The 18,595-nt window shown below is 37.1% G+C and overlaps 1 protein-coding gene across 2 annotated transcripts in view; it reads right to left on the reverse strand.

The window, feature by feature from the left end:
• Positions 1-18,595, reverse strand: part of MIA2 (MIA SH3 domain ER export factor 2) — a 41,563-nt gene that overhangs the window by 10,882 nt on the left and 12,086 nt on the right. For both annotated transcript variants that reach the window (XM_026120340.2, XM_026120339.2), the window contains exons 7-20: positions 16,728-16,859; positions 12,891-12,912; positions 12,684-12,772; positions 12,215-12,286; positions 11,308-11,418; positions 10,894-10,965; positions 10,385-10,489; positions 6,741-6,863; positions 6,084-6,207; positions 5,183-5,229; positions 4,892-4,982; positions 3,497-3,635; positions 1,481-1,582; positions 118-178 (exon numbers count right to left, since the gene is read on the reverse strand). In XM_026120340.2, the coding sequence (XP_025976125.1) occupies positions 118-178; positions 1,481-1,582; positions 3,497-3,635; positions 4,892-4,982; positions 5,183-5,229; positions 6,084-6,207; positions 6,741-6,863; positions 10,385-10,489; positions 10,894-10,965; positions 11,308-11,418; positions 12,215-12,286; positions 12,684-12,772; positions 12,891-12,912; positions 16,728-16,859 (1,290 nt within the window). The remainder of the gene's footprint in view (positions 1-117; positions 179-1,480; positions 1,583-3,496; positions 3,636-4,891; positions 4,983-5,182; positions 5,230-6,083; positions 6,208-6,740; positions 6,864-10,384; positions 10,490-10,893; positions 10,966-11,307; positions 11,419-12,214; positions 12,287-12,683; positions 12,773-12,890; positions 12,913-16,727; positions 16,860-18,595) is intronic.

Genomic DNA, 18,595 nt, shown 5'->3' on the forward strand with positions numbered 1-18,595 from the left:
AAGGAAAGAAAAAAAAAAAGCCAAATACAGTATCACAACCTAGTTTAAAGAGGTATTTCAGTTGCAATAATATCCTTCCTCTTTCATGTAGATGTTCAATAATAAAAAAACACTTACCTGATTCTGGTAAGAACGAATGGTTCTTTCTAGCTCTTCTTCAAGATCTTTTGCTCGGTGCCTGTATAGAAAAATAGGACATTGTAATTAAAGTATGTTGTGGAAGATCATTTTAAATATAGTAAATACCATAGTAAGCACAAGGTATAATTAGAGATTTTGTATCTAGAAGGAAGCATTGACACTTAGGACCATGGGGTGCCTAAAAATGACATTAGCAACAGAAGTTCTAAGCCCTATTGCAATAGCATAAAGATGATGCAAAGCAATTTACATATAAAGGATATAAAGGACATTGCTCTGCAGTATGTAAGAACAGCCAGCCCTTATCAAGCTCAGGAGATGTACTAATACAGCTGCAACATCATGCTCTTAGTGTCCACCACAGCCAGTCCCGAGGGACAGTGACTTGTACCAAAATTATTCCAAAACCACAAAAAGTATCATGCCAACTTTGTTGCCAGCTGCCCTGTAGACATCCTCTCCAGGTTCTGCACTCTCTCAGCAGGTTGGCCCAAGATGCATTCACTGCTTAGTTATATTCTATTTGTAATATTAGTATTTTCTTTAAGATCTCTCTACAAATTTCACATTTTAACCAAGTCATAAAGGGTATATTCTGTGTTCCTGTATTAGTACTGAAGCCTATCTACAAAAATTTCACATTCTAGAGAAAGGATTAATCTAATTGATCCTTCAGGAGGTTTTGCTAATCAGTATCATTCAATCGCAGTCAATGTCTCCATAAACATTGAAGGCAGACAGGAAATACACATTACAGATTGAAGAATTATGTCCTATTTTGAGAAAACACAGAAACAAAACAGATGTATGCAGCTATTTGTAACCCAAAATGGAGCAAATCAGTTAAAAACAATTACAGAAAATATTCCCATGACACAATATTTTAATATAGAATTAGTAAATACTAATACTGCTTGGCAAGCTCGGAGATACAGATATAGACTGCTAAAATATACTATGTAAATCTGTTATGATCTATAGAAAAACTGAGCATGTTATATTTATTTCACAGCATTTAACTTCCTTAGTATTTTTATCTCTGTTCAGTAAAGCGTACTAGATTAGAGACCCACTCCTACCATTCAGTTAAATCCGACGTGTCAATACAATTAGCACTTTAATGGAAGGAAATGCCAATGATTTTCCATACCCAAATTTTTTAATAAAACAACCTTTAGCATGTATTACTACATACAAATTAGCATGTAACAATACAAAAAAACCCAGAACAGAATCTAGAGGAAAATGCATTCACTTATGCTAGTATTTGTTATTAATTCTCTACTGTCTTTCGTTCACTTTGGAACAAGTGAGAATGGTAACTAAAATGTGTAATTACCTGTAACTGTTTAGTTCTTCAGCAGCATGATTAATTTTTTCATCCATTTTAGAAAGCTTTTCTTCCTTCTGTAGGCGTTCTCTCTCTTCTACTGTCAGTTTCCTTTAAGAAAAGTCACAAACTGTGGTTATTTCTACTTCAAATCAACAGTTCTGTATTTAGTCTCTCAAGAGAAACTTCTCAAATTATATAAGCATGATGAATACTTGGTATTTATCCAGGTAATAATGAGTTTTACAGGCAATGTATAGTGACACAAATAATACTAGTTTGTATTCACATTAGTTTATTCATTAACTGTTCTTTATGAAACATTCAGATTATCACTGTTCCTAAGAGGAATTGTGAAGATTATCCATAGTCCCAAACATTAAAGTTTCCTTTGTGCAAAATGCTTCTTACCCTAGGTAGTAACGACTGATTTTCTATGTACAAAAATACAACTGCACTAACTTTTAGTGATTTGTTCCGACACTTTAAATTTTAAAATAGTTTTCCAGAGAAGAAAACAGTTCTTCATCATGAAGAATGAAATTCTTTCCAGAGCCCCTCATTTTTTTTTTTACTCTTGGTCAGGGAGTTCAAGAGGATAACATCCACATTGCAGACTATTGACTAGGCACAAGGTAATTCTGCAGAACACACACAGAAACTATGGCCACATAACAGTCCTGAATAGGATGAGCTGATCATTCTCCTCTAAACAGCAGTTCTTTGCTATCAAACCATCTAAACTATGGATCTGTTGAACACAATCTAAACATCTCTTCTCAACTTTCATCCTCTATTTTTCTATTTTCCTTCTGCTTGCTTGGACATGACTAGCTTTTTAAAAAGGCGCCTTCTTTTACTCTGCTATCTAATCAGGCCAGCTTCTCCCAACCTCTTTTCAGCCTTTCTAAAATCTTTGATAAGCACCATGTATTTGCTCTGAGCTGCTAATGGTGTCATTAAATAGCATCCACATCATCTGCAAACATTTTCCGTTCTGGCTGCTCATCAAAGTTTCTTTTTTAACAGGTTCCTCATTTTTCATGTAGTCTCCCTTTTTAAAATCAAATGCTAAAGTAGTGGATTTGGGGGGGCGGGGGGGGGGGGGGGGGGGGGCTTGGTGCTCCTGCAAGAAGCCAAATATCTATACATCACATACTGTTATGGAATCAATTACTGAAAGTAACATGTTAACAAGGTGCTGCATACTGCTCAGGACAGGATCAGAATTTGTGCTGCTTTTCTTGCTGCCTTCAAGATTAGGTCTGTTCCTTGAAGAAATCATTTCTTGCTAATGAAATTTTAGTTCTATGCCCTAAGGTGATGCCCCCTCCCCCCCCCGGCCACACACACACTTCTGAAGGTTACTACAGTAACATCCCATTCCTACCAACTATATTTTGCGTCCTTACCACCTTTCTGATTTCACCGAGTAAACCATAATCCCTACTGAAATCCTGACTAGGAGGTAGAAAGTATAGTCCTCATATTGTATCCTTCTCTGTCAGGATAACATGATTCACAGGGATTCTATGTTGCTTACTGAAAATAGTTAATTTATCTATCTTTTTTAACTGTAAGTTTAGTTTTACATACAGCCCCACTCTTCTACTGACATAACTCTCTTCCCTGTAGAAAATATACCCCACAATTAAAGCAGCCATCAATTATCTTTCTTTCAGGAATTTTGATACATGTATTATATCATATCTTTATTTTAAACCAAGCTTTCCAACTTCACCCATCCTATATCACAGACCAAGATTTATTCAGAAAAAAAAAAGAAAAGAAATAACAGGCTTGTGGAGAAGTCCTAAAGGAAGACACCATGACTTCAAATGAAAACAATTACTATAAAATTACTTTGATGACAAGTAAACAAGAGGGTATAACATAACAGGGTCTTCTAACTCAAAAATCTCTGAAAAGTAGTATTCAAATTTTCAGTAATTTTCAGCACCCCAAAAGAGTATAAAGTCTCAATCAAATAATGTGTTGAATATAAAAATCAAGAGTAACTTGTACCTGTGCAGTTTCATTTCATTTTCTTGATAAAGCTCAGTCATGACTTTAAGTTTTTGCTGAAGCTTTTGAACTTCACTTTCAAAACGTTCATTTTCAGACTGCAAGGAAACTTGTTCACTTTGGAGGCTTTCTATACGTTCTGTCAAATTTAGAGACAATTATTTAGAGACTATTACAAAATTACAATATCTGTAACATTTCATTAACTAATTAGTCTTTATTAAACTAACAGTTTGTAATATCCTTTGATGCGATGCTGCTTTAATAATATAAGCAAAAGTATATACTAATAAGTGTCCATCAGGTATACAATTGAGAAACAGGACTGCCTATTTGATAGGAAGACAGAAACTACACTCTCTACCTGCCACGAAGCACAGCTCTGACCAAATACCCAGCCTTTTTGATCCCTCCAACTGGTACAGCTTCACTGGACAAGGCAGTTTTGTAATTCAAAATCCAAACTTCCATTTAGGGCTTTTATTATTATAAATATTTTACTAAAAGAGTAAAATCTATATCATCATATACTCATGAAAATTTAGCCACATGAGGTCTTGCCAAGTAGCCTGAAGGGGTAACCTGGATTTGTCAAACTATCTTATCTAGCCAGAATAAGGTCTGTCATGCTCCTTTTCCTATTTATTATTTCCTATCCACTATTCCTATGCCTTTTTTCAAGAAAGATATAGAGTTTCAATGAAGTTTGAATACATTTACGGAACAGAGTTACAATCCATTTGGATTTTTTTTAAGTCATTTTAATGATCCTCAAACTTGCTGTTCTACTCAAACAATCAAGCACAGTATGTTCAAGTATGACGACTACTCTGCTAGCTGCTATCCATAAAAGCAATAGCTAATTGCAGACCTTTTTGGAGTTAATGTGGATGTATTTTCATTTTATAAAATATAACTCAGTACAACCAATGCAACAAAGGAAAAAACAAAGTAAGATGCTTCTAGACTCAATTTTCCAAATGCAAAATTTTAGATTTTATGAAGTATTCAGCTTGACCCATTACAAAGTAGTAACTACAGTTTTTCAAAATTCAAAGTCCATTGTTTCATGTCCAGAATTTTTATAAAGAAGGTATTACAGATTTATTAACATCACTTGGCATATACATTTTGAGCTGCTATATTCCCAACAGCATACAATACAATTCAGAAACAGTGCTTTAGCAGTCATTACACATCGCTACACTTTGATTTTTAAGATATCTGTTTAAGTTAGCTAGCTATTTTAAATATTGATTTTTAGAAGTAAAGTAATCAATTAGAGCTATTAATGTAATATCAATTCAGCTTTTAGTGGAAGTAATACTTACAGACTGTAACATTATTTGATAAAAACAGCATCCTATTAACCTTAAAAGCAAAACATTAAATTACCTGTAAGCTCTCCTTTAGCTTTATTTTCATCAGACAGTTTTGAATATATTTGATCTCTTTCTGTTTCCAGGGTCTTTAAACAAGCATTTAACTACAATCAAAATACAAAAATTAGCTTATTGAGATTACTAGAAATAAGATTGTCTGAATGTAAAAATATGTAATTAAGTATCAAAAGATGCTGAACTCTGTTATAGTGTTAGATGTTTATCTGCATCTAAACTTATCATAAAAATTGCATTTGTTCCATTTCTCTCCCCCTTCAGCCACACATTTCTTAAAATCACGTACCTTTGCAGCATAGATCAATTTCTTTATAGTTCGTTTTTGCTGATCATCTGATTAACAGAATAGAACACATTACATAAACAGCATAGGAAGCTTTGTGACAGAGCTTACTACTGAGATTTTTTTTAATTACTGTTTTGTTTTTATTTTATTTATGACATTTATTATTCATTAAGCAATCCTCAACATGCCATGATAGGCAGAGCATATTTTAAAAAAGGGAAAATTTGCCTGTGTTTTAAGCTTTGTTTGTCAGTAAGATTGAGAATGTCTACATTTAAAAGCAAGGTGCTGAACAGAGCATAAGCTGCCAGATTTACTGGGCTGTCCCCTGCGTTACAACCAGCACTGCCACAAAAAGAAGCTGCAGCAAGAACCAGGAGGAGGAAAGGCCTTTCTCTGCTGGTGCTATGTGGAGCCCCAAACCTACATCCCACTGACTCTCACTTCTACCATGCTGCTTGCAATACACAACAGCTGTGTAAGGACATGGAGGTAGAAGTTAGGCTCTGTGGACCCACAGTATTGCTGGGAGGAGTTTCAGGAAGAAAGAAAAGTGAGATTTCCACCTAAAAATGTTTTGAGAATCACTGTTTGATACTAACATACACTAAAGCCATTCCAGAAGTGCCTGAGCATCAAATTCTCTGCATTGCTCTGTAATAACTTATGTGTTCTGCCTGTGAACACACATACTGCCCTATAGTAGCATACTCTATTTTATTCTGGAGGTGTCTAAGCACCAGCTGAACTGTCTGATATGAACATCAACACTGGTGAAGTTTGAAAATCCAACTTTTAAAAAGCTAACTGATCTTAAAACTTTGCTGGAAGTTTGCTCATTCTATATTCCTAAAATATCTATTAAAATAGTTTTTAAGATAGGAAGCTAACCAAACCTTACCTAAATGCTCTCCATTTTCTGTTTCACCCTTTATATCACTGTCCCAGTGATTATCTTCAGTGCTGTCATCTTCTCTTATGGCTGAACTCCAGTCTTTCATCTTTAGTAAGTACTGTGTCAGTGACTAAGAAAAAGCCCAAACAAAACAAGAACAGTAAAATAAATACAAACTACTAAAATGTGGCTACCATTCCAATTACTTTTTCAAGATTTCTCTCCTTTACTTAGTTCCATTCATACATTAAACTAACTTCATATGCAGCATTCTAGATGTCCAACACTACTTTCCTATCAAAACATGTATCGGCAGGTCAACAGATATGCCCTAATGAAGAGTCTTCAGATAGCCAAGTAAGCATGCTTTTAGCAAGATGTGTGACCCACCCCAAATCCCAAAGCAAAAAAGTAAATACTCTACAGAACTAAAAGTGTTTTTCCTTCTGACTTCCAAGGCTGTCAGACTGCTCCATTGTGCTGCCAAGCAACCTTGTTTGCTTAGCAGGAAACAGGACACTACAGGATGGAAACAACAAACAAAAAACCTGAAACAGCTTAGTGCATATTATGACAAGGAGAGGTTGTTAGACTTTCTCAGAACTTGCTAATGATTAGCATCAGTCTGAATAACTTGATTCAGCACTAGCTGTAATAATTTACCTTGACTTGACTCTCTTTATTTTTCAATACTTCTTCCATATCCGCTTTAGATGATTCAAACATTTTAGTTTGTTCATTCAGTTCAGTAAATCGTTCACCCCATCCTTCAGCTTCTTGTAAAAGCTAAGAAGAGAATATCACATTAGTGTGATTATTTGTTGTAACTAAGAATCAAGGATGAATAGCACTTGAGCCTATTAAGTATATTATCTATGTACATGCAGAATCTTAAGCCCTTGCTCATCAATAAGAATTAAACAGGGAGGGACAGTTAAAGACTCAAGAGTTGAAAATAACAATTTTATGTTATTGTCCCATTATTTTAGTGGCAGCAGTTCTCTATTGTAATTAATTGTGAGGATATTTTAAAAATTTAGCAAACAGTTCAGTTAATATTTCACTCAGTTTAAAAAAAAGAAAAAGAGACAATAGCAATGTATTGACAAAGTAGTGACAATATGTGTAACAAACAACCACAAACACTGGGGAATGTCTGGAGGGGACAAGACTCATCCCCCAACATGTGCACCCACTTCTGAAATTATATCTGCTCTTTTTCAACCTAGAAGAGATAGGTCACGTAAAGGAAAACCTAGAAGCTTTTTAGATAGCAATTTAAATTCTCATGACTTGCAAACTTATCCCATTTCCCCTATTCTTGTCCACACTTAACATGATTTTAAAATCTGATTTTAAAAAGAGCCTCCCCCTAAATGAAAGTTGCAGCAGTTGTATGTAATCAACACCTAACAGTAAGTATTTTTCTAATTAGTATGGTCAGCTAAAAAGACAAGTAGATTCTATGATTAGACTTTGCAGACATATCCTAGTAAAACTGCATTTTACAAAAATACTTTACAGCAGCAAAAGGGATTACACACCAGTCCATTAAAAAATAAGCATTGCAACATACTAAGTAATTAAACCATGCCTGCATATTATAAGAACAAAAATAAAATGATCCAAGTTTAAAAAACAAAAAACAAACAAAAACCCCCCACACTATAAGAACATAGAGAACTATTTGTCTCATTCTGTCAAAATATAGCTGCACAACAGGCAACCAATTTAAAAGCACTGAGTGTACAGAAAGGAGTAACTAAGTTGACCAACAAGACTGTAACAGCCACTCGTACTAAAAGTAAGAACAGAAATGGTAGTTAAACAGGAAAACTGCCATCCAAATACACAAACAAGCCTGGACACTGCTTAACAAAGATAAAGTAAAAGGCATAAACCAAAAGGTATGTGACTAAAATTAAGTGAATACAACTTGGCACAGAACTGCACATTTCAAGCAGTAAATGCCATATATTAATTTGTAGCATCATGCAAACTAGGCATTACAGATAACACAAAAATACCATTTATGCCAATACTGCTCAGAAGACATACACAGGCAACTACTTTTATCATTAAATTTCATTCCTCAAAGGGAAACTAAGCTTTAAGAAATTCACTCTACACTGAGACAAAGAGAGACTGAACTGACTTGACTTTATGTATCTATAAGAATTACAGTAAAGAGAAATAGCTAGTATTTGTAGCGAGCTAAAGCAATACACATTTTAAATGTTCTTGCAAAAAACAAAGCAAACATAGGGAGTTTGGAGTTCATTAACAGTTCCCTTGTTGAAACGAAAGGCCCCAGTCCTCTCTCTGACACATCATAAATCTATTTTCAGACAGCACATCTGTTATAATGGTTAAGCTATGATGTGCCAGAAGATTATGAACAATTAGTGCTAGTGGATATAGGAAGAAAGCACTCTAATTTCCATGAACAAACAACATCTTTATTACCTTGTGAACATAAGTGAAATTCCATCTTAAAAAAAAAAGTAAGAAAGACAAAAATAAAAAAAAGGGATTTGAATATTCTAGTACAGCAAAACTAATTTTTATTGCTTACAACAACCTTGTATAAGAAAATATTAGTAAGCAAAAGAGATATTTTCTCTTCTTTTCTTTCCAGGTTCCATGAGTGTGGTCCTTCATCTACCAAAAAAACACAGCTAAATACAACATATACAAATGTGCTCAAATTACTAAAAAGAAAAACTGCAAAACAACTCTGTTAATGACATAGTACAGTAATTCATCCTAAATAGCGTGGTTAAGAAATCATCATACCCAGTTTATTTCATCTCAAAGGAATTTCAGAAACTTTATTTCCAGCTAGGAACCTGATAGGTTAATTACACTGTGGGGGCTGTTTTTTACTGAAATGTTCCTATTTTTGCTTGATATAAAATGACTGCCCATAAAAGTGATTCTCAGTCCTTAGTACTATCTTGCTTCAATTCCTGTTTTTTATGAAGAGGAAAGAAAAGGAATATACTTTCCAAAAAAAAAAATAAAAAATCAGTACCCAAAAGTTATCAGATGGGGCAGGGGGGAGCCTACATCTCTAATAAAACCTTTTAATTGTGTACTGCTTCTCAAAATTTATGACAAGTATACTCTATCACATTTGAAATAAAGCATCTAAAGACCAGACCCTTCCTCCTCATAGAAAGGGATAAAAAGCATGTATGGATTGGGGGGGGGGGGGGGGGGAAGCTCTTGAAAGTTCTCAAGAAACTTCATCTCACAGTGAATATATTTAAGTCTATTATTTGTCCATTAATAGAATGTAATACAATTCTGTCTTCTTCTTCTTAGAAGTGTATGTTTGACAAGCAAAAATGGGAAGGTTTTATTGATAACAGAATTGTGCAGAACTGGAGTGGCCCTGCTGCAGAAACTTCTCCATTTCCAAAAGTGTTTGTTTTCCTGAATCAGTAAGTCTGATACCTAAGATGTTTTGATAGAGAGAGGATTGAGGCACTCAGTGGCTTTTTATAAGGTTGCCAAAAGAACGAGCCTGTACCTCTAGCCCCAAAGACACCAGGATGCTGTCAAGACAACACGGAGATCAGCCAGGCATGAAAATAAGCCCATCCCATAAAAATGAAACATTCCATGGAACATTTAATGTATACATATAAAAAAACCTTAAGAAAATGATGGCATATTTTCATTGAAAAACTAGTTATTCCACAGGACAACCATTTCACATGCTAAGCATTTTAAAATAATCATTCTCTGGGGTTCGGCTACACTGTGGAAAATAAACAGCTAAAATTCAAAAGTTAACAGTCCTTTCTGTACCTTCATACTACTTATCTGACTTGCCACTAGCTCATCCATACGGATACTACAGTATGTTTCTCACCTGCCTTTTGGACACGCTGCAATTTCTCCATTTGTTTTGCTTTCTGTATTGAATATGAGCATTTGCTATCCGCCTCTGTAGAAGATCTTGCCTGTGGACTTGCTCAAATCTCTTTGTTTTCTTCCAGGTCTCAGATTTTGCTCAGCAAAATTCTTACTAATCTTACCTTAGCACATGCTTTCCTTCTCACTAATCTCTATGCATGTTTTCCCACAAACTTATTTATTTTTAAACAGGAATAATTTTTACAAAAATTATTCCAACACAAAGTCATTTTAAAGCTGTGTCCTCTTCCTCTTTCTATTTACCATAAAGCTCAAGCAGTATCAACAAACACATTGTGGATGAGCTCCTTGGAGAAGTCATATTTACATACCACTGTAGGAAAATATAAAATTTCTCAGGAATTTAAGTAAAAAGAACCTACCTGTTTCTCACTTTCCTGGAGATGACAATTTTCCTCTACTGCATCTTGAACAGATGTTTTGAGTCTCTCTGTATTAATCTGAAATACTTTTAGGGTGGACTTGGCCTAAGTGAAATGAGAAAGTGTGTTGTTTCAACAGAACATTTGAAGATATAAGAAATGAGGTCGCAGTGGTATTATTGGACCTGTATTTTGTTTTTCTGACTGTGCTATGTACGTATGCATTCTTAAAATTTTTCCGCAATTTAGCTTTTGCTGATTATAATTAGCTTTGTGGCACTATGTATCACTGAGGAGTAACAAGGCAAAGAGAACACAGGGTACCTGTAACTTTCCAACAAATGGCAACCACTATCTGAAATTTAAATTAATAAATCAAGTTGCACAAAAGTACTAAGCCTTAAGGAGTCTTTTGGTTTACCCAGAGTATTATTTCTGCACTCTTAATGGACAAAACTATAAAAAGTAACTATATGGAGAACAGAAAAAAATATAGGGACTGGACATACCTCAGCAACTTGTGATTGGATAGATTTTGCTTCTTTCTCTAAAGACTCCACTCTCTTCTGAATTTCAGCCACCTGAAAATAATTAGCTTTCATGTAACTTCTTCCACAGATCTCACTGAAGGGGTCAAGGCAATTATTAAAATTGTTTTAACTTTCTAGCTGAGAAGACTTCTACTACCAAATCCGTAAAAACTGGGGGGAGGGGGAGGATTGAGCATTTTCATTTATGGATCTCAATTTTCTAGTATGATACAGTGAGTTTGGATGGAAACAAAAGGGGAAATGTAGTTTTTGATTTATTTAAAACAAAAAGAACCCAAAGAATAGTTTGTCTTTTCCATAGAGAATGTTTTCTCATTAAAAAATACCTTATGTATTGAGTAGCAAGAAAGATGGGGTTATTTTTACTCTTACCAATTTATTGTTTTCTGACTGTTTAGATTTTTCTTCTTCCAGTTCTTTTTCAAGATTCTCTATTTCTTGGTTGAGTTCCAAGTTTGACTTGCTCAATTTTTCATGTGTTTCCTAAATCAAGTTATTTTGACAGTTAACGTAACGCACTTGACATTAACTACATACAAAGACAAGTATGTTTTAAATATAATTTTAATACAAAATGACAAACTACATTTAACAGCTATCATCACATCAAGGATAAATCTCAAAGAACTGTAGCCTCTTGCATATTAATAACACATAACAACTAGCTCTACAGGATCTTAGATGCAGAATGAAATAAATCTATTTGCTTGTTATATAAATTTTAAATAAACCATTAGGTATTTGATTCACCTTTTTTGGAACTCTTTTACAAATACATTACAAAAACATTCTGAGTTTGGGGGATCTAAACAATGTGATTCCATCCAATTTTTGTTATGATTTAAGCTTTAAGTTATTCTGTATTCATGGGTTTTTCTTACTCAAAAATACTGGTAGCTTTTTTTTTTTTTTTTAAAACTGTGCACCAGTAGGTTATAAGATATATTCTAATCATATCAGACATGTGAAAACATATTTCATGCACTGTGCTGTTTCTACAGGAACAGCTTACCATTTAAGCAATTTAGCATTGTTTGATATGTGATTTGCTCTAATATATAAAAAGCTTTTTTTAGATGATCCATTCCACTTTTAATGTAATTCTTACATAAGCTTTTCTTAGTTTAAATGCCTTGCTTCTATGCCACTTTCAGAAAGACAGAACTAGCAAAACAGTGCTCTGAATTAAAACAATTAAGTTTTTTTCTTACATATGCAGAATTTTGCCAAAATACTGCCTTAAATTATGAAAACAGTCATTCTCACTTCATGTTTTTACCTCAAAAAAAGATGCATCTGTTGATTCTTTCACAATGCTATCATCCTTCAGAGACAATTCTAAATCTTCAAACTGAAAGAGATACTTTATGTCAGAATGTATGTAAAAAATTACTTAAATAATTGAATTAATTTGTGATGCTCTAGTCTGAAACATAACCACAATCTAAAATATTCAGGCATATACCTTGCTGGAAATTAAGAAAAGTTTAGCCCCAGTAGGTTATCACAGCAGCATAAAAGATTTTAAAGTCATTTCCAGTGCACTATACTGTATTAAGCTTTAAGACAGAACTTGCTAACATTTTAATCAGACTTAAAATACACTGACAAAAAAGCATTTGAAGAATTGCTCTTAAAAGCTTTAAGCACCTTACCTCTAGGCTTAAGTTTAATACTTTAAATATAGAAATTGGTTCAATTTGTCAAGTGAGAGATTTGAAAAGATAGCAGTAAGTTAGGAATATTACCTCTTTCTTGCAAAGGCTGAGTTTTTCAAGCATTTTGCATTTGTCTTCAACTAGTTCAGCAACTTTACTGGCAAGCTGTTTTTCCCTTCCTGAAAGAAAAAAAAAAGGCTAAATGTTGCAATATTCAAATAATTAAAAGTAGCAAGAAAGAAAAGAAAATTGAGATAAAATCATGCTCCAAAGAAACAGCATAAGAAATGAGCTTACCTACATAAAGTCGGCTTCTAACCTGAAATAGAAAGAATAAATGATGAAAATACGTCTGATGAGTTACTTTTACGTAGTATTTGAAAACTAATTTTTTAGGTTGTGCTTCCATAATTGTTTAATCATGAAACTTAAGAATGAAATATAAACACAGGCTGCTGTAAAAATCGGCAATCCCATTCTTCACTCTACCCCCTGATGTCTGTGTTTGTCTTGTCCTTTTCCAACTCCGATTAAATAGGGAGGAGAGGAGAAAGAGGTTAGTTTTCACCTGGAACACCTTCATGATCCACCTCTCTGTACAGTCATAACATAATCCTGCATGCCCTTTATGCAAACTGATATTATGCACATGGAGAGCCAAACAAGTGGGGAAAAAGGGAGGACAGAGAGGGGCTATATGGCAGCTCAGACTTAACTGCTTATGAGAGGGGAAAAAAAACAAAACACATTTTACATGCAATACGTAACAGTCAGAACTGTAGTTAAGGGTACTACTTGATGGGCAACCTGCCCAGATGCAGCTCTGTGTGAAGTGCCAAATCAGCAGCTGCCACTTGAGATCAATCAAAATCTGGCAAACCACAAGACAAACTTGTCACAGCTGGCTTGGACAGAAAATGCAGAAATAGGCTGAACCCACAAGAATTTTACAACACTTCATTCCTTTTGGGCCAGGCTGGATGATGCACCTGACACAGAGGGCCTCTCTCACATTTTTTCCCCAGTTCTCTTCTCAGAGCCACAGAATAGCCAAGGAGTCCAAGAAGCAGAAGCAAGCAAGAAGGTCATATCCATACCTATCCACATCACCCACAAAAAAACAAACCAAACCCCACTACTCTTGAATAAGTAACCATTTATTCTTCATTGAGGAGTTAGTACAGTTCCAGCACAGTTCCAAGACTAATGAAGTTGTCAATTTTTGTAATATCTAATACTTTAGTATTAGTAGACATATCAGGTGCCACATGCAGGAAAACAATACTTTGGTTGCTGCTTGACTGATTTCATATGAAACACCTTTTTTTTTTTTTTTTTTTTAACCATCCAGCTGCTTACTAATCTCAAAATGACCTGTTCCTGAAACAGGTTAAGCCGTTAAGCCAGTGTCTTTTTGCCTGTGTGGAGAGTACTCAAACTCAGATGATTAATGCCAGACACTACAGTAAGGAAGAATGCAACGTATGATTCTCCTCAGACATTCTCTGTCATCAGATTAACCTTCTGATAGAACAGAGAAGTGAAAGACAACCGGGAAGGCTTGAGCCTGTTATGGCAATAAAGCAAGCCTGCAACTACGTTCAAAATGTGAGAGACTTTGCCATAGGCATTGCATTGCACGCTGCTTTGGGAAAGAGACTGGTGAAGTAAACAGTTCATACAAAATTCTGTAACCGCCAAGGTGATAAGCTCACAATGTTGTTTCAACACTCCTCGTTCCAACAAAGAAGCAGGTAAAGCAATGCAAATATAAGGATCTCAAGCTCACCTATGCTCTGTGCGAGGGGAATGGCAAGCTGAAAGACTGTTTTCATCAAAAGAAAAAAAAAAAACCAAACTGTTTAGTAGAAGATTGAAAGAAACTTTCATGCAGTTTCAATAGTGTGAGGCCCTGTTGAAAGATCAGGTTTGTACCTGGAGGCTAAATATAAAAGCCCTCATATAAAGCAATAGCCTTCATACTTTGGCTATGAAAAGAGAAGCATACAAACTGAACAAAGGAGATATGCCACATGCCATGATTATTTTGTAAACAGGCAACAGAACTGAATGCAAATCCAGTCTGCTTTAGGTGCAGCACACAGAAAAGTTTCAGGACTTCTACTGAGATTAGTAAATGATCCTCAAGTGCAGTTAAAAATTAGAACTTTGTGTGGCTGCAATCAATATGAACTTACTGTGACCTTGCATCACAGTGAAACTGAATTTGCAAACCACTTAACTGTGCTGGGTTGCCCACCACATTGATTTTTTTTTTTTTTTTTTGGTCTTTAAGAGGAGTTCAACCTTTTCAGTGGAAGGTTTCCTGCTTTTCCAGAAGCACCCTGTCAACGTTTATCAATCAACGAACATCTAAGCCATCAAGCATGATTACTGCAAGCTTAATTAAATAAAATCCTGGTTTTACAATATTGCACTGAAGCAGGATGGGTAATGTTTTTACATTTTCTAGCTCTAGAGCTACTGATGTTAAGACCACTGGAAGTTGCCTTCTCAGCATTACTTCATGTTTTGAAGAAAGTAACAGAAGTCTTAGTACAGAACTTTGCATCTTCTAGCTTACATATTCACCCACAGAATGACAAGCGTATTAAATATATGCTCTGTATGATATTCCTAAACCAGCTGGGTGTTTTATCTTAAAGGAACCATTCCACAGCAGGATCAACCAAGTACAAATTCAAAACATTTCAGGTCCATCTTGTTAAACACTCCTATTCAAAAAAAATTTATTTTAAGCAGACTAAGATAGAGAACATATCCAACAATCAGTACTCAGTTCACATAATCTTACAGATGACAAAAGTCATGAGAAAAGTGCAAGTTTTACGAAACTCTGTAGGTGACCGAGAAAGTATTTAAGACTGTATTTAAGACTATCTAACAGATAGTAAAAGTCTGATGTCCGCTTTGTTTTTTTTGTGCTCTTATGGGATGACAAGGCAGCACTGAACTTATATTAAGAACACACGGGTTTTGCATACTTAAGATTGTTACATATATTCACTGAGTCTCTGCACCAATGACATTTAAAAAAAACAAACAGCCTTACACTGATATGCTATTAGCCACACAAAATATCCAAGATCAAAGACTAAACAGACACACATCTTCTGTAGAAACTACTAATGCGAAAAAGTTCAACTCGGGCCCTCCTGTCTCCTTCCTATTCATACAACCTAACACACTCAAACAGAAAGCCAATTTTAAAGAAAACAAAATTACCGAGACAAACCAGAAAACAGAAGGAATGACTCAAAATTACAGATAGGTTAACTTACACAAATATGAACCCCCTTGAAAATATATGCACCTTGCTCTTGAAAATACCAGGTGGCATTTTTCCAGATCTAAGGAGATGTTAGAACCTTTAATAAAAATGCAGTTGCTCATATCTGAAAAACTAAAATATTATGCATCTTATCCTCAAACACAAGAATTGTTACACCTAGCACCAAAATCACACTCCAGCTATTTAACACCATACAAACATTAAGGAGAAATTTAGTATACTGAGTTTTATGCAGTAGGTTTCAATACTACATTTCTCAAACTCATCAGCTTAGTGCTCACAAACAGCACACAAAGTAAAATCAGTTCAGTATTACAATGTATAGAATCAACATCATTGTCCGAGGTGTTTTTAAAGGCCTTCCTGAATAGGCATGCATCCAGACTGCTTTTGCTTACAGTTGTCTTGAAAAACCTAAGAATGTCCTGAGCTGGCCTGGTGATAGCTATGGATAGTCTGAGAGATTGACATATACAGCAATAAATACACCCAATTTCATATTCTGCAAAAATAATTTAAGCACTGGTTTTGAAAGTCTGGCATAGAAATTAAAAAAAGAAGGAAACAGGAAGCCTTACTATAACAAATTTTATTTTACTTCCTTTAACAACAACAGTCACTCAGTAAACATGCAAACATTTACTGTCTTGACAAAATAGGCTACATCCCAACTTCTCTCCTCTTTTTGTGGGAGTCAAAATTCGATCACAGCAGATTTAAAACTTTGCAACATTAGATAACTTGAAAGGAACTCAGTAACAATTTCAACTGTTAAAAGTATTAATACGGCCTATAGATCTGTATGTAACTCGAATACTTACTGATTGATAACCTCTGTACAGAAATAGGAAAATCGTAAAGACACCAACAACGCCAGCACAAATGACTATTTCCCATGGGAAACCATACAGATCAGGACCAGGTCTCATATCTTCAGGCAGTGAAGCCACAGCCTGGAAAAGAAAGTCAAAAGCTTCAATGAAAGAAAAGATTATATTTTCAATAGGTATAGACACTACATGCGGACTTATTGTTCACTGCTAAGGCAATAAATACAGACTCGTACATTATTTCTTCAAAACTTTGAGAAAATGGTTAACAGAAGCCTTTGATTTTTTTAATTATTCATTTACTAAGGGACAAAAAAATAAGGAAGGAGAAGAGATCAAACAAAACACAGTGACAGTTAGATAAAGCCCTTTAAGTTTTTCCTACTGAATGTCCCAATTATAAAAAATTTTTCTTTAGGCTGTCTTTATGTTTCACCACTAAAAGCATCAGTACTAAAAAGTATTTTATGATTTACTGGTAGAAAATTCTAACAAAAGCTAGAGATACACAAAAATATTGATCTGCTCGAACAACCATATGCCCAAACAACATACCAAATACAGTGAATGATTTAGCACATGTAAGATACACTAACATCCTTTAATTTGTAAATGAACACCACTGTTCTCTGAAAGCAAGGAAATAATCTGCTTAATGTAGCTCGTATTTATTACGTACAGTAAGTGTGTAAGAATATGTTAAGGTGCAGAACAGTTTAAATCTGAATAGCTTTAATGAAATGATCAGACTACCACTATCTCAGCACAAGGTGGGGAGTAAGACCAGAGAGTGCCCTTCGCAGCGGTCTGGTCTGAGAGATCTTTTCTGTCCCCAAAGAAACGGAGAGCCCGGACGGAGCCGGTTCAGCTCCCGCTCCCAGCCCGGGCTCCTCCGCCGCGGCTCGGCCCCCGCTCCCACGCGGGGCCATTTCCCTCAGAGCCGGCCGCCGGCGGGCAGCGCCGCCTCCCCGCTGCGCCCCAGCGCCGAGGGTCGCGGCACAACCGTCCCGCGTTTCCACGGCGCCGGCGAGCAGCGCCACGGCCCCCGCGCCGCCACGGCCGCCCTCACCCTGCGCGCCCCCTCCAGGGCCAGCCCGCAGTAGCGCTGCGCGGTCTCCCGGAGGCCCAGCCACAAGCTGGCGGTGGCGACGTCCAAGGCATCCCCGCGGCCGCCGGCAGCCATCTTACTGCGGCAAGGGGCGGCCCCCTTCCGGCCCGTCGCTTGACAACCGGCCTGTACCACTGCCGGGGGCGGGAAGAAACCACTGCTGCCGGGGGGGGGGGGGGAGCAGCCGGGACGGCCCGCAGGGGGCGACGGGCTGTACCACTGTCACAAGGGCAGGGTGCACCAGCACCGCCGGGGGGACGGAGCGGGAGATACCACTGCCAGGGGAGGGGGGAACGCGGCGCCCGCAAGGGGCCGGCGGCGGGCCCGGGCTCCCCGCTCAGCTCCGGCCGAAAGCCGGTGGCGGGGGGCAAGGAAGGGAGCGCCCGGGCGCGATCGCTCACGGCAGCCCGGGGTCGAGCTGGGGGAAAGGCGTAGGCGGAGCAGCAGGCGCACCTCACGGGGCCGCTCCGGAAGGGCCAGCGCGGCGCCGGCGTGCCCAGGCCCGGCGGGGGGTGCCCAGGCCCGGCAGCGCCCGCGGAGGGAACCGCGCCGCCCGCAGCGGGTCTCCGCGACCTGCCGCGCCGGCGCCTCGCGGCACCAGCGGGCGCCTCTGCCGGCGGAGCGGGCGAGACCTCCTGCTCGGACGGCACCCAAGCGCGAGGTCGGCTAACGTCCACCGCAGCCCTCTCGCCGTCGTTTCACACTGACGTGGACCGAGCGGTTACGAAACTAGTTTGTTCCTCATTAAAGC

The sequence above is a fragment of the Dromaius novaehollandiae genome, chromosome 5 (genome assembly GCF_036370855.1).
Source record: "Dromaius novaehollandiae isolate bDroNov1 chromosome 5, bDroNov1.hap1, whole genome shotgun sequence".
NCBI classification, from domain to species: domain Eukaryota; kingdom Metazoa; phylum Chordata; class Aves; order Casuariiformes; family Dromaiidae; genus Dromaius; species Dromaius novaehollandiae.